This window comes from Salarias fasciatus, chromosome 12 (assembly GCF_902148845.1).
Source record: "Salarias fasciatus chromosome 12, fSalaFa1.1, whole genome shotgun sequence".
NCBI classification, from domain to species: Eukaryota; Metazoa; Chordata; class Actinopteri; order Blenniiformes; family Blenniidae; genus Salarias; species Salarias fasciatus.
Genome location: NC_043756.1, coordinates 12,255,394 through 12,270,308, shown reverse-complemented (window position 1 = coordinate 12,270,308; position 14,915 = coordinate 12,255,394). Strand labels below are relative to the sequence as shown.

At 43.5% G+C, this 14,915-nt stretch overlaps 2 protein-coding genes across 2 annotated transcripts in view; one reads left to right on the top strand and one right to left on the bottom strand.

Moving 5' to 3' along the window:
- Positions 1-14,915, top strand: part of LOC115398104 (ras GTPase-activating-like protein IQGAP1) — a 31,546-nt gene that overhangs the window by 8,674 nt on the left and 7,957 nt on the right. Inside the window, 24 exon segments of the mRNA XM_075410448.1 lie at positions 1,032-1,188; positions 1,597-1,650; positions 1,653-1,676; positions 3,525-3,581; positions 3,583-3,601; positions 5,817-5,852; positions 5,855-5,884; positions 6,728-6,841; positions 6,924-7,076; positions 7,079-7,101; positions 8,639-8,665; positions 8,667-8,727; positions 8,923-9,054; positions 9,057-9,085; positions 9,529-9,616; positions 9,836-9,846; positions 9,848-10,006; positions 10,294-10,454; positions 10,578-10,614; positions 10,616-10,703; positions 10,819-10,904; positions 10,906-10,983; positions 14,499-14,589; positions 14,734-14,901. Of these exon segments, the coding sequence (XP_075266563.1) occupies positions 1,032-1,188; positions 1,597-1,650; positions 1,653-1,676; positions 3,525-3,581; positions 3,583-3,601; positions 5,817-5,852; positions 5,855-5,884; positions 6,728-6,841; positions 6,924-7,076; positions 7,079-7,101; positions 8,639-8,665; positions 8,667-8,727; positions 8,923-9,054; positions 9,057-9,085; positions 9,529-9,616; positions 9,836-9,846; positions 9,848-10,006; positions 10,294-10,454; positions 10,578-10,614; positions 10,616-10,703; positions 10,819-10,904; positions 10,906-10,983; positions 14,499-14,589; positions 14,734-14,901 (1,883 nt within the window).
- Positions 10,451-13,258, bottom strand: LOC115398105 (proteinase-activated receptor 3). The gene is given in 8 exon segments (XM_075410449.1): positions 10,451-11,856; positions 11,858-11,944; positions 11,946-11,993; positions 11,995-12,047; positions 12,050-12,212; positions 12,214-12,549; positions 12,551-12,642; positions 12,961-13,258. Coding segments are annotated over 8 exon segments (1,146 nt in total). The 5' UTR covers positions 13,076-13,258; the 3' UTR covers positions 10,451-11,604.

Below are 14,915 nucleotides of genomic sequence, written 5' to 3'. Positions count from 1 at the left end.
TACCTCTCAGTGGCTGCTTGACAAATGACTCAAAGACTGCAACTGCAAGTGTGTCGACGGCCCCCTTCCTGAAGCACGCGGGGCTCAGTGTGGGCGTTTCCCTGTAACAATGCCCAGATCCTTCACTGTTTTCCCAAAAAGAAAAAAAAAAACCCTCCAGCTGATTACAGCAACGTTCACGTTGAGGGTAATATGAATGATTCACCTTTGCAAGTCTGAACACTGATCAACAGGAGTTTAATGACATTCATTCATTCATTTGTTCAAAGTTAAAACTAGAATTTATTTTTTTTCCAATGTTTAATTGAATTGTTCATCAGCTGTTCTATTGCCTCAGATTGTGATCATTATTTAAGACCCATACTTTTACCTGTGTGTTGTTGGTCTGCTAAGAACTTTTACTGGATTCAGAAGTTCAGCAGGTGTAGGAAAAACCAATATTGACCCGTTCACAACATGCAGGCATTGCACCACCTCACATATCTGAACTTCAGCCTGTGGACATCAAAAGAAGCTGGCAGCGTTAAATAATGATAATAATAATAAAAAAAACTGGAATTTATTGTTTCTAGTGCTTTACATGAAAAGTTGTATGGAAAAAGTATCCGGCAGTGAACTCATAGCCAAAACAAACTTGTGCAACTCAAACATGACGGCCATCCCGGATCAGATGAGGCCCATGTAAACATGACTTCTCAGTGAAATGGTAGATCAGGCAGTAGGTGGGTGCGAATGGAGGCAGATGATCAGCTTGAGGAATCTAGATAGGTATTTCATGAAGTGGCTCATGTGTTGTGATACTTTTTTTTTTTTTTTTTTTGTAATTGAACTCCTCAGTTTGCTTTTGAAGAGATAACAAAGTTATTTGAATGAATCGATATGGAACCCCTGACGGGTGCAGTTAGAGGACGAGCACCCCTGAAGTTCAGATCGTTTCACCCACTTCTCTGTTTTGCAACCGTTTGTTTGGTTTTCAAGAGATCAAGCAGAAATCCCGTTTCCCCTCAAACCTGTACTTGTGCCTTTTTCAGGTGGATGGAGGCCTGCCTGAGGAGGAACTTACCGCCCACTACAGAACGGGAGGAAGGACTCAGGAACGGCGTTTATCTTGGCAAACTTGCCAATTTCTTTGCCCCCAAAATGGTGTCTGTGAAAAGGATCTATGACAGAGATCAGGCCCGTTACAAGGTACAGCTTCGCTTCTTCCACTGACCTTCTTTGAGGTAAAGGCCCCAGTTGTGCTACTTTTAGATTTTTCAGATTACATCACAGCAGACAGGAAGCCAGTTTCCTGATCTGTCATGTCTTTCCTGGAAGTTTAAAACAGTTTTACACAGCAAAGTGGCAGGTCAGAGTACGGATCACGCTGTAACACGCAGCTGCAGTAGATCTGTGAAGTCTGTGGCTTGACTTTAAGTATAATATCAGTCACCTTTCACCTGCTGTATTCCATACCTGTCTGACCTATTCAATGTGATGGTGAGGATGAAGTCCAAATCTGCAGGAGGTTTTTGTTTATCAATCTACATTATTTATGAATGTTAATAACAAGGAGCCTCATGAAATGATCATTTTTTTTCCCCCTTCCCTTCTCAGAGCACCGGGCTGCACTTCAGACACACTGATAACACGGTGCAGTGGCTCCGAGGCCATGGAAGTCAGTGGGCCTCCCCAAGGTAACACACTGCACAGCCATCAGCGACCAACACCTGCTCCCTGTTTAGCAAATACACACAAACACGGCGGGACCTGGTTTGGGGAGGAAAAAAAAAATTCTACCTAACAAGCTGCGTTTATATAAACTTTCATATCTTTGAATTTGAAGGAATGGAAAGTTGTTTTTTTTTCCACACCCGTTATCTACAGAAGCTTAACTGAATTAGTTTTTCATTGCTCCCTTTTAAGATAAAATACTCATTCAGATCAGGATTTTTTTGCTTCTCTTTCAAATTTCATTTGCTTTTTATCACCCGATGTTGTATTAGGCACAGTTTGTTGAGTCGTTTTGTCACGGTACCAAGAACAGATCCTCTATTGAAGACTCTCAGTCAGCTGTACCCGATACAAAAAGAAAACAGCTGAAATGATGCCCGTGACATATGAAGTTACAAAACCTTTGCTTTTTAGTTTGCACATGATCTTTTGGATTATATAGTATATGATCCAGCACAGGAATCATTTGTAAGAGTTTCCTGCTGCATGACGACACATTTCAGACATTCAATTGTAATGAGGGTGTGTCTGATTTGACAGAACAGTTTAAACCTCATTCCATCATTTCTGAGACGACACAAAAGGCTTCATGAGGTTTATCCCGAGATCACAATTCAGATGGACACTCTTCTTGTTTTATTGGTTTTTGAGAAAGGCCAGAATTCAGGAATTAAGTGAACATGTGATATGAGTCAATACTGTCGAGTATTGTGATAACAACACAGTCGGTGAGAATATAAACATTCAAGAATATGATGTTGATGTCTTTATGCTGTTTCGCTTTCTGTCGATATGAACCAGCTGCAATGAAGGAATGTTGTTTTTCTAGCATCTATGTATTTACAGTTCTTAGCAGCATCTTGTTGACTTGATTTTGGAAATTTTCCCTGAAATATTAAGATTTTGACCTCTGCCCTGTTGTCGGATAGATGGATGGATAGATGGATACTTCTCAATCTATCCTCCCTTGGGGAGTTCACTCCAGGACTCAAACTCAGTTTTAAACTGATAACTGATAAATAGTGAAAAACATGCTGACTCAAAAATAACATTTTTTGCAGTTTCAGTAGGATTACCAATATCTGGAATTAGAAGACTTTTCTGTAAATTTAAGATGAGGAAACTGAGCCTCATGAGATTGTATTTTCTTTTAATTTTTTTGTAGTTTCCTTCAAGCTTCAAATCGGTGATGTTTATGTGCAGCACCTAATTATGAGTCTGTCCTCTCAGTCTCAGTCTTTGTTGGTTATATATATTGGCTTTGTTCATGACATGACGAGAAATAATTTTCCAGATAACCCACATCTTTTTTCTTTGATATTTATGCCCCTTTGAGAGTTGATTAGAGTCGACGTAGCTTCAGCTCAGTGTGTATTTTAGAGGTCAAGTTCCCATCAAGGTTCAAGTTGTTAAGATTAAACCTTTATTTGCCACTACTTTATCCACGACGATCTTTATCTTCCCTGCTTGGTTATTAAAAGGCGTTACACACAGGATGGACAGATCTCCAGGGCTGATGCACAAATGAGAACTCTCACACCAGTTAACCTCGCAGGCTTGGCTCTGGATCGTTGGAGGAACAGGAGTCGTACCCACAGAAAACCCATGCATGCACAGGGAGAACATGCAGACCCGACTCGGAATGGAAAGAAGCAGAGACTAGACCTCATGGTGCACTGTGAAAGTGCACATCACTAAATGCTCATGATGGATGTTCTTCTTTCGTCCAGCTGCTGCAGAACAGTGTCAAGACAGTGAAAAAGGAAGGGTGACTGAACGTGACTAATATCTGCTGCTGATTCTACTTTCAGATATTCTATCCTGAGACCATGATGTGTACGATCGCAAAAAACATGCCCAAGGTGGTTGTACTGCATTCACGCACTGAGGTGAGACTGAGAGAATTTCACAAACATGGTGACTTTTCATTTCAGTCTTCATGCATTTCTCTCCTCTGACAGGAAAATTGCTTCTCCCGTCTCTCTTATCTTCTGTTGGTGCCCCGCTGTTTTTTTTTTTTTTTTTCCTGAAGGTGCCACACATGAATGTTCAGCTCGAATTTACTTCTAACAGAGATTATTAAACATGAATTGATATTCTCTGATGATCTGAAGGCGCAGTGCTAATATTTGGTGGTCAGGATCAACCTGTTAGTTGCTGGATGGATTAGTTCTTTTGAGCATTACATGTTTCTCTGAACCTTTGTGAGTGAACAGCAGTAGTTTGTTTAAACTCCACTCAATGACATTTACCTCACCGTCAACTGTCATTTCCTTTCACTTGTTCCTTGTGGCAGACTAGCTTTGGCAGTACGTACGTTGTGATACACAGGAGGGCTTGAACGCAAACTTTCAGATGTTTAGAACTCCCTACAGCGTTCCTGATAACTTAAACCTCAAACCCTGTCCCACACTATATTGTCTGACATCAATGTACAAAGTTATTTTTCCCATTTCAAATGGTATTTTAAATAGACGTCAAAAAAGTGTGATTTTGGCTAGTTTACTTTGTCATTTAATTGAAATAGTGGTAAGAAAAACATAATGTTCTTAAGTAAGACGAGGAAATGACCCCTCTAATCATTCACCATGGCTCAGGACTGCATTTACAAGCCGACTGTAAAGCAATATTCTTCTTCTGTCAGGGAAAGGTTCGCATGTGTCGTCACACACCTTTCACTCTGGTGAAACAAGCAGGAATCTTATGTGGTTTTCAGACACATTAATTAGCAGGACTGATCTACTCTACAGAGTTTTTTTCAGTCAGTTTTGCTGTTTCCGTGCGCTGCGCCTCCCTTCCATATACCACAGAAGATAAACTCCTGCCTACAGTTTCACACACGTGCACTGTGGGGAGCTTGAGTGTCTCGACTCGTGCCTGAGATCACTGAGTCTGAATGAACTGAAAGGAGAATTTTTTTTTTTTTTTTTTTAATCTACATCTTCCTCACCCGGCCAGCTAGACGCACATTTGGGAGTGGTTATGTGAACTGGCCGGCTTGTTTTCTCTGTTGTAGTGTTTTGGGCAGGTCCTCGGAGACTTGACTTCCTTCCCTTCATATGCACACACGTGCTCTTCCTTCCTGCCCGTCCAGCTAAAGTCCCACAAGGTTCCAGTGATAGTTTGCTTCCAGAGCAGCTCTGGGTGTTTCTGCACACCCTCTGTGGTGCAATGTAACTAACTACTTTTTTTTTTTTAAAGTTAGAAACTCCACTGAAGTGCTAACATGTAACAATGACTGTTTTGAGAAGTGAAGAGAGCGGCTCGACTTTCTGGAGAGAGATAGTTGCTCCGAGCCAGTCAGCTGATTGTCTGCTCCCACTGGACTTTACAACCAGCCACCTTCATCACCCCTCAGTGCTCATATCTGACAGCAGATCAGCTGCCTGCTTGTTTAGACAGATTTGAGATGTTTGTTTTGAAGCTCCCTGTGACCAAAGGGACAAAGCACATCTCATGTTGACACAAACACAGCAGCCAAAGGGCAAAACTGCCGGCCTCTCGATTCTCCCCGTTCGGAGCCGCGCTGATGAGAGTATCTATAATTCATCATCACTTATCAGGTGCCTGCAGCAGGATTAAAGTTTGATGAAGTTTCCAGCCGCCTGTCTGTTGAATTCATTGCTGTTTGTGGACTGCTGCAGAGTGGCGCTTCACTGTAACCTGAACCAACACCACCCCCATCTGGTGTCAGCCTGCCACCACAGAAAGGCTGAACACTGAACCAATTTTTTACACAAGAAGTAAACAATTAGACCAGTGGACTGCAGCCTTTATGAAAAACTGATAAGTTTCTTCCCTTTCTGTTTGAACAAAATGTGTGTGGAGCACAGGCACATTAAAATGAAGAGACACAGTGTGATCTTATCTACTGTTTAGAAAGAATCTCAATTAGAGACACATTTATTTCTTGAATTTGTTTGAGCTCTTTCACAGTTTTCTTTTGCTTATGTTTCACATGTGAGAGCCTGCCCAGCAGTACTGTACATTGCCAATCACATCATTTTATCGATTCAGTGTTTAAAACTTCCGGTTGCTTCGTTGACTTGTAAACATATAACTATGTATTTTTATGATTGTCACACTCTGTTATGCGCTATTTCGCCTGTACTTGTACAAACTGGGGATCGCGCCACAGATTCAGACCTGCTGGGAAAAGTGGTTTTTACAGGTAAACACCACTTCATACTGAGCTCCATGAAACTGCCTCTCTGTTCAGAAGCTGTTTGTCTCGTAACCATCGATCAATTTAAAAAACTTCACGTGTCTGTGTGTGGAGTGGGCAGTGGTTAGTGCCGTCATCTCACAGCAAGAAGTCATGGGTTCAAATACCAGTCTGGCCTTTGTGTGTGTGGGGTTTTCTTGGGTAATGTGAGTTTCCTCCAACAGCCCAAAAACCTGCATGTGAGGTTGATCAGGTGACTCTGAGTTGCCCCGGGGTCTGAATGCGAGTCTGTCTCTCTGTGTTTGCCCTGTGACGGACTGGAGACCTGTTCAGGCGTGTCCGGCCCTCTCCAGCTTCCCTGCACAGGATGGAGTGTGTATAGAAGATGGATGGATGTGTCTTTGCCTGACTGAAGTCTTTTTTAGAATTAAGAAAAGCTCCGTCCACATGTATTATTGGATTTTAAAATGTCTCATACTGTTTGATGTAAATAGTTGACCTTTCCCGTCTGAGGGCTTCCTTTGTGGCTGCTGCAGTTTCAAAACTTCAAGGACGATCTTCTGTTTTTGTCTGCGTCTTTGTTTGACCCAGTGTGTGGGTCCTAAATTGTGGGAGGATGTTTATTATCACAACTTGATACTGAAAAATTATTCAGTGTATAAACATTCATTGTCTTTGTAAAACAAAAGTGTTTACAGTGAGATATTTCCTGATTTAAAAAAAAAAAAAAAAAATCTTAAGTGTTTTTGCCAAACATGGAGGAAAGCAACCAAAAGAGAACGAGGATTAATATCTCTGCAGTTCTAATTGCCCAATAATTTCTGTGCCGTTGACATGTTTGTTTTCCAGAGGAAGAGATCAGCAACATGAGGAGTGAACTGGACAAGTACGGCATTCAGATGCCAGCTTTCAGTAAAATCGGTGGGAATCCTGGCAAATGAGCTCTCAGTGACGAAGCCGCCTGTGAGTTTCATGATCTGTTTACTCTTTTAGCACAACTGTAATAATGGACTTGACTAATTTGTCTAAATGTTTGTTATTAAAGTGCACGCAGCTGTGATCGCCATCAATGAAGCGGTGGACAAAGGTCAGGCGCCGCTCACGATGGGAGCGCTGAACAATCCCAACGCGATGCTGAGGAACCTCCAGGGCGCTCTGGACCAGGACTACCAGGACACTCTGAGCCAGGCCAAAGCTCGTAGCAGGACCAGTCCTCAGGGAGGGTGAGAAGCCGATAAAACACCTCAGCAGCATCTTCCTCACTAACTTTGCATCTTCACTGGCGCTTCCTGTGTCAGGCTGCATGACTCATGCAGAGGCGTGAACACACCCAGTTCACTGCGATCTCAGTCATAACCGAGAATATCAACAACACTGTTTGTTTTAGTGTGAAAATATGATAGCGTTGTCAAAATGTTGACTTTTTATTCACTTTTTCAAATAAAATATCAAATTCTGACAGTTTTTCACTCCAGAATGATATGGGTCGAAGTCTTTCTAAAACACAGGATATGCTGCCGCCTTCAATGTGTCTGTTTTTATGAAGTAGTAAGAGTTTCACACTGATGTTATCTGCCTAAGAACTGGATAACTAACTTAAACTGCTGAATCACTGATCAGCTTGGAGCCATTCGGTTCTCAGTATTGCCGTCTGACCTTCACTTATATAGAAATAGTGAAACTTCAGTAGAAAAGCAACAGCTTCTCTTTATTGACAAAGTTCTGATTGTGTTGTCTGTATTATTTTTAGTCCGTGTCAGGTCATCCTGTAGGCTGGAGGAACTGTCTTGTGGGCTGGTTTTCACCCACGTATGACCCCTCTCTATTACCAACATTTTATCTGTGAATTGCTTTGCTGATGTCTTCGATCGAAAGTAATATTAATGTGACCCTCTGGGTCAGGGTTAGCACACGCTACAATAATAATGTGTTGGACTGCAGACAGTCTAAAGATGTTGACATAAAGCAAAATGAATTTCAGTCGTCGTCAGAAAAGCCATCTTGCTTCAGATTTTTGTTGGTATTTGGAAAGGAGGGATTCCGGCTACTGTTTCGACATTTCATTACAGAGTGTGAGTTCTCAGTTGGTGAAATTTCCACACGTTTATCTTTGCCGACAGACAGATGGACTTTACTCAAACCGCATCTGTGCATGTTTTCAAGCACCTAGAAGCTTGTTTTTGAGTGGACGTGATCTGTAAGTGACAATATCCACACTCCTGAAACATAACAATCAGTTTGATTCAATCATTGTGGGTCGCTTGAACAGTTTGGACTGTGATGTGTAAGAGTTTTTATCACCAAAATGCTTTAATGTTTGCCTTAAAGCAGCACCGGTGAAGACATTTTTCCCTTTGAGACGTGGGAATCCTTTTCAGTTTGTGTACTCAGCCTGTCTTATGTTGTGTTTTCATGACTGCTCGGTCGTTGCACCGGCAGCTTCATCGACAGTAGAGGACTCTGCTCGGAGGTCTGAAAGGGCATTTCTCACCGACTCACTGCACAGGCCGTGCCAGCACATTCCAGCGGCTGCAGTGTCAGCTGTATTTATCAGACAACATCCGGCGTTTCGCCTCCCATCCTCGTTACAATCGCTGTACAAACACGACCCCGTTCGACTTGACTCATTGTCTGAGAGCCGTGAAATGTACATCTGTGCTATGTCACGAAATGCAACTGACTGCTGTTGATACAAAGAAGTGTAATGCATATAAGCAAATAATTACTTGTGTTTTTTTTTTTTTTTTTTAATCTCATCAGCGTTCATCTGTTGCTACTGAAGAGAGAGGATGTTTATGAGGAGCTGCTGACTCAGCAGGAAATCCAGAACTGCATTGACTTTGTCAACAGTAAGGACACAACATTCCCGTATATGTTAAAAAAACACTATTTGAATTGAAAGCAAACAGGTTGTCCAACAGTCAAGATTTATTGCCAGATGTGACCCGCTGTAATGTCCTTCACTTCCATTTCAATCTGTGCTGCTTGAGACGCTGCAACGTTCCTTCTGCATCGTATTTCATTGGAGATATCGTATCTTCCAGTCCAGGCAGCAGTGCGGCAGGTGAATGAGGCCGTGTCGGCTCAGGACGAAGCCGCTCTGCTGGCTGCGCTCCGTCTCGACGCTCTGGCCCTGCTGGGCGTCGAGGAGTCGAACGCTCGCTGGTACCTGGAACATTCACCACCTTCTGCCAACATAAATCCAAGGTACACCGAGTCAGCATTCAATAGTTGCTGAGGCAGCCCGGGTGTCTGTTTTTCTCTGTCAAGCAACCAGTTTATAGATTTATGTTTTAGTTGTCGGAGACAAGAATATAAAGACATATAGAAATGCACACTGGCTCCGAGGGTAACGTTTAAAAACCACTGCGTAGCTTAGTTGTCTGTTCATAGAGGAAACTTTTCAAGTTCGTCTGGAAAAATTAAGTTAAATTTTCCTTTAAATAAAAGTAACTTTTTACATTCTCTCATAACAGATGATTTTTTTTTTTTTTTTTTTTTTTTTTTTTGTCCTCAGTGGCATTTCAGTGCATCTGACGTCTGTTTCATTTCAAAGTCTGCAACAGAATTGCCCCCAGGGACAAATGAAGTTGGGGAATCATGGGTCTAATTGCTGTCTCTCTCAGCATAATCAACTCTTTGTTCTGCAGGACGGAGGGAGAGCCATGGCCCTGGACAAAGAAGAAATTCAGAGAGTGGTCAGCTCTTGCAATGACTCTGCTGAGGCAGAAAAACGAAGTGAGCTCCTTTTTTTTTTTTTTTTTTTTTTTTTACAAATTGGTTCCGAGTTGTGCAAGTGCTCACTGATCAGTTAAAGTCCACACATGTTCACTTGTTAGTGCTCCAACAATCAAAATTCTGTCGCGTTCTATCCATAAATGAACACATTACACATGTTACTTATTTTGGTTCTCCTTTTCAACACATAAATATTAAAATATGATTTTCCTTCACAAGAACTCGAAGCGGGTAGCAAAGATCAATACGGCCATTCGTCTGGGAAACGCTGGAGACACTGTGGAGGAACTGTCAAACCCCGAAGCTCAACTGCCAATCGTCTACCAAACTGCAGCCAACCTCTACCAGAACGAGCTCTTCAGTTTGCAGCTTCAAGGGAGGGCGGGTGAGGCGCTGTCTTTCAACGTTCTCATGTCTGATCCAGTCAGCAGGTGACAGGATAGGACTGAAAGGATCCAATGCTGATTGTGTGAACCACCACCTACCTGATGCACATTTGGTGTCAGACCTCTACAAAAACAAACATTTCCAAACATTATTGTTTATTTACTGAATTTTAAGCAGCTTATGAGTGACATTAAAAGTGCTGTTAGCAATAAGCACCAGAAAAACATACCTGATGCAGTTGAACATTATTATTTTTTATATAGTTTTTACTGTATTGATTAATGTTTCAGTCTGGACTGAGCCACGGGGAGCTGAGCACAGCCGTGGAGATGCTGTCGGCTCTAGCCGTGCTGAATGAGGTGCTGGACACCAAAGACCCCCAGGCCTGTCATCGAACAGCTGACCGACTCCCCGCGGGCTTCACCAACATAGACCAGGACAACCTCAACAGGTGAGACGGCTCCAGCACAGACAAATCTGATTCACAGGGAATCCAAAGGTCGAAATGACGTCGAAATGCAAGTTTTCTACTTTAACGTTGGAAGATTTTTTAGAACGTCTCCCTCCTCCTCAGGTATGCAGACATGCTCATCAAAGAGCGAGGAGAAAGCTCTCACTAAAGGTCAGGAGTTTCTCACCTGGAACGAGGTTCAGGAATGCATCGACACGGTCAACATCCAAGTCCACGAAGAGCACGAACGTAAGGAAATCTGATTTGCTCTGTTCTAGTGTTTTTTTTGTTTGTTTTTTTGTTGTTGTTTTTTTTAACATACTTGATGTGGCTGCATCTGCGTTTTCCTGTCTTCCGTCTGCAGGTATCATCGCCATAGCAGAGATCAATGAAGCGCTGAACTCCGGCGATCATCGGCAGACGCTGGCAGCGCTGCTCCTCCCGACTGCCCAAGCTGACGGGCGTTAACCCAGCGACAGCCAAACACTACCACGATGTCTTACAACACACCAAACAGCTTCTCTGCCAGGTAATTTGACAAGTGACTGCCCTCTGAGAGCAAAATGTTAAAAATACTCTTTGGTACAATTTTCCCATGACTACCTGATGATGTGCAAAAGCCTTCATAATAATATAAATGCATGAAAATAAATGTTGAAAGAGGTGGTATCTGCATAAATATGTATTTTTGGAATTCACTTTCCTCTGAAACAAAAATAAGCTTCCGGGTTTATTTTGATTTTGAGACTGAATAATGTGCAAAGAGTGAACACCGGGGTAACATGGGTGAAAACTTCTGTTCCTCTGCTTTGTGTTAGTTTGTGAGTCTTCTAGCCATACTGAATGTTATGAGAGTTATGACGATGAAAACATGAAATCATAGTTTCGTCAGAAAACTGTGCAGTCAGTCACACTCACATTTACTCAGTCTGGTATTTCTTCTTTTCAATATTGCACAGTTGTGAACTTCCAATAGTTTGCACACACTCCATTGTGTTGTTTTGACTTCTCGCATAGATTACACTGTTGTCCTGTTAATTTCACAGTTTCCAGTCTTGACTTTCATATCTTTATTTCGCGTGGCGCCCCGCTGTGCCTCAACAATGCTCGCTCCGGGAGCTGCCTTTGTTTGTCCGCGCACACGTCCACTTCATGCCATCACGGCTAGTCTCTGAGGGATCCCGCGGAAGGCGATGAATTGCAGCTCCGAGGCGGCCGTCTTGGACAGGAGCAAACACAGGAAGGGATCCAGACAGCTGTGGAAGCAGCAGAGACACACCGCTACTCGATAATATCCATAGAGTCTGTCGTCCCCGCTGGAAAACAGTCGGATGTAGTGTGTGAAATGCAGGACGCCGCTTGGCAAGAAACACACCACAAAGATAATGAAAACCACCGTGCTGGACCTTGATGAACGGCCTCCAGTCGCACGCACTCCGTCCCAAGTGGTAAACTATCGCCACGTGGGTGTACAGGCAAATCAGGAAAGGGCAATATGAAGCCCAGACATATGAGCATCAGCCTGTACGGCACCAACGGCCGAATGGGATCTCTCCTCCATGGGAAGCACGTCGTGGCAGGTGGTGATCCCAGCTCAGTGATGTGGTAGCTCTGCCTCACCAGCAGCTCTGGCGTAATGGCGACCGCATAAAGGAACCAGACGACGAGGCACGCCCACACCGCCAGCGTGGTCTTAGCCAGGCGTTTGTAAGGAAAGGCCTGGCCACGGCCAGAGTAGCGTTTGAGGCTGATGCACGCGAATGGTCTGAGCCGAGCTGTACACGTTCCCGTAAAACAGAGCGGTGATGAGGCGACAGGAGACCTCCCCAAATATCCAGTGGTTCCCGTTGAAGTGGTAGTGAATCCGCAGCGCCAGCGAGAGCAGGAGGAGCAGGTCGGACAGCGCCAGGTTGAGGTAAAGCAGCACCGTGGACACGGATTTGGCCCTGAGCCGCACTCTGAGGAAAGCCAGGATGTAGGCGTTGGAGGGGACGCCCACCATGATGGCCACGATGTAAGACGACGGGATGACCCAGGTGCTCAGGATCCCCGTGGTGAAGGCCGTCACGGGCTCCTCCAGATCCACGTGGAGGCCGAGGGTCGGAGTCCGGGTAGAGCAGGGCCGGCAGCCGGTGTGTGTGATTCGGTTTGTGCGGTGACCCATTAAAGACTTTGGGAATCAACCAGGCTCCAGATTGGCTGTGATCCTGGTTTATTTCCTGTAACGAGTTGAAAACAATGTTCATGGCTTCAAACCAACTTCAGTTTAGGCACATCAGGGGAAAACAAAACACTTGAATTTGATTCTGTTTTCTGATGTCGTTCACCTTTTTACATAAGCAAATACAAAATTAAGCAGAACTGTAGAGTTCTCAAATAGATTTGCACCAACACCTTCAATGTAGCAGTTGAATTTAACGTAGCACTACAAACGAGAAAGTTCAATTTCAGAAATGATTTGACCACCATTTAAAAAGCTTTTTGCTGAAAAGGTGAATCTTCTCACTCTCTTTCATCATTAACTTGAAAATCAGCTTACCGTCATGCTGGCTGCTCGGAACAACCATCAGACAAATGAGAAGTCCCGGGACGAGGTCGATCATGTCCGTCTTCAGTCTCATCTCTGTGTTGTTGCTTTTTTAAAGCTCTCTTCTCTTCAGCCCTGTTGCCGTTGCCTCTTTTCAGGAGTTGTCCACCGGTGAAACTTGATGTTTTGCATCTCTGCAGCAGAGTGGAGCTGGTAGCGGTGTGTGTGTGTGTGTGTGTGTGTTCAGGCTCTGCTTCCCGCTGCTGTGTGTGAGACGCTTGTGTGAGCGCGTTTCCTGCTCTGGCCTGAAAACTGAAATCCCCCCAGCCTGCGATAGGAACTGCCCCCTGACTCACCGGGGTGGGGTGTGTGGCTGATGTTTTATGAGCAGCTGGTGTCCATTAATATCTACTTATTCTTACTCTTGAGTTCGGATTAGATGATTTAGCATTGAGTAATATGGATTTCGATTTTGTGAGGTTTTTTTTTTCAGTCTTGTTATTGAGCTAAACTTTTTCAAACTGTCAGTCTACGACGAAGCCCTGACACTCAGAGCTTGATTATTACTAGTTACATAGATATAGTTGACAAATATGTTTTAACATTTAATCTTTTTTTATCAGCTTATACTTCATGCAATTATTCTTAATGCTTTTGTTTTATGGAATAGTTTGTTCTCCAGTAATGTGTTAAAAGATGGGCATCATCATTAATAGTCCAGTTTAATTGCAGTAGTACAGTTTTCTCCTGTTTTCTGTTCCTCTTATTGCTCGTTACACATTTCTGCTTCTGGCTTATACCATCAGCTTTACACTTAAATTATGCCATACACAACAAAAAGAACATTCTTCTTCTGCCTTTTCCTTTCAGGCACTCTTTCAGTACGTGAAGAGTGTGGCGAAGGCAGCTGTAAACTGTAACCCTGCTTTTAAACGGCTCCGTGTTTTTAATGGTTGCTTCCTTCCTGATGGCTGTGCGGTCTCAAGGATGCACCCCACAGCTCGCTAAAATTAGCCTGAGAACAAACCCAACAGTCAGCCTGAATAAACACTTGGATTGTTGTGGGCCTTTTTTTTTTTCCAGAGTGTTGTGTTGACTTTACTGTGAGCGAGGATGTGTTTTTTAGCGCCTCTCATGTTGAGAATTTCTCCCTTTCCCTCAGATTTTACCTTCGGACACTGAGGAAACGGTTGGTTTCTCTAATAGCACCCGTTTGTGCTGTGTTGCTGTTAATTGCTTCTGCTTTACAGGAAATTGCCTCATTTTATTTGTTGACACAAAACCTCCACAATCCTAACTTGATCAGTTTGCGTAACACACACGTGCTCTAACAATAAAATCCCTTAATCTGGCTCTTTGAAGATTTCATTAAAATTTCCTTCAGAATAATTTCATAACCGAACATCAAGTTAGTGTTGTGCAGCTATGCGTGAGTCATGCTTTGGTTGTGTGACATCGAGTTTGTCCCCGTTCCTCTCAAAGAAGAGAGGTGACCGTGCGCTTATGCCTGATTGCAGAGTTCGGGTGACGAATCGGCAGTGCTGTGGCTGGACCAGATCCAAGAAGCCATACGAACCGCCAACCAGGATGACGAGGAGGCTCTGGCATGTAAGTTACTGAAGCATGATATACAGGTTTTTTTCGGGTGTTACCTTTTCTTGTTATGCTTCGTTTTTAAAAACCGGAATCACATTTTCATTGATTATCCTTTTCTGTTTTTAATAACTTCTGTGCTTTTCTCCTCTGTTCCAGTGGCCGGAGCTGTAGCGGATATTAACCGGAAAGTGGCCGAAGGGGATTCGCAGAACACTTTGCAGGCTCTGCAGGTTCCCAGTGCAGGAATCAAAGCGGTGCTTCCTGAATGTGCCGAAACATACCAGGTCCAGCTGGTGCAGAGACAAACGGACAATACCGACGAAGGTAGCTACACCGAG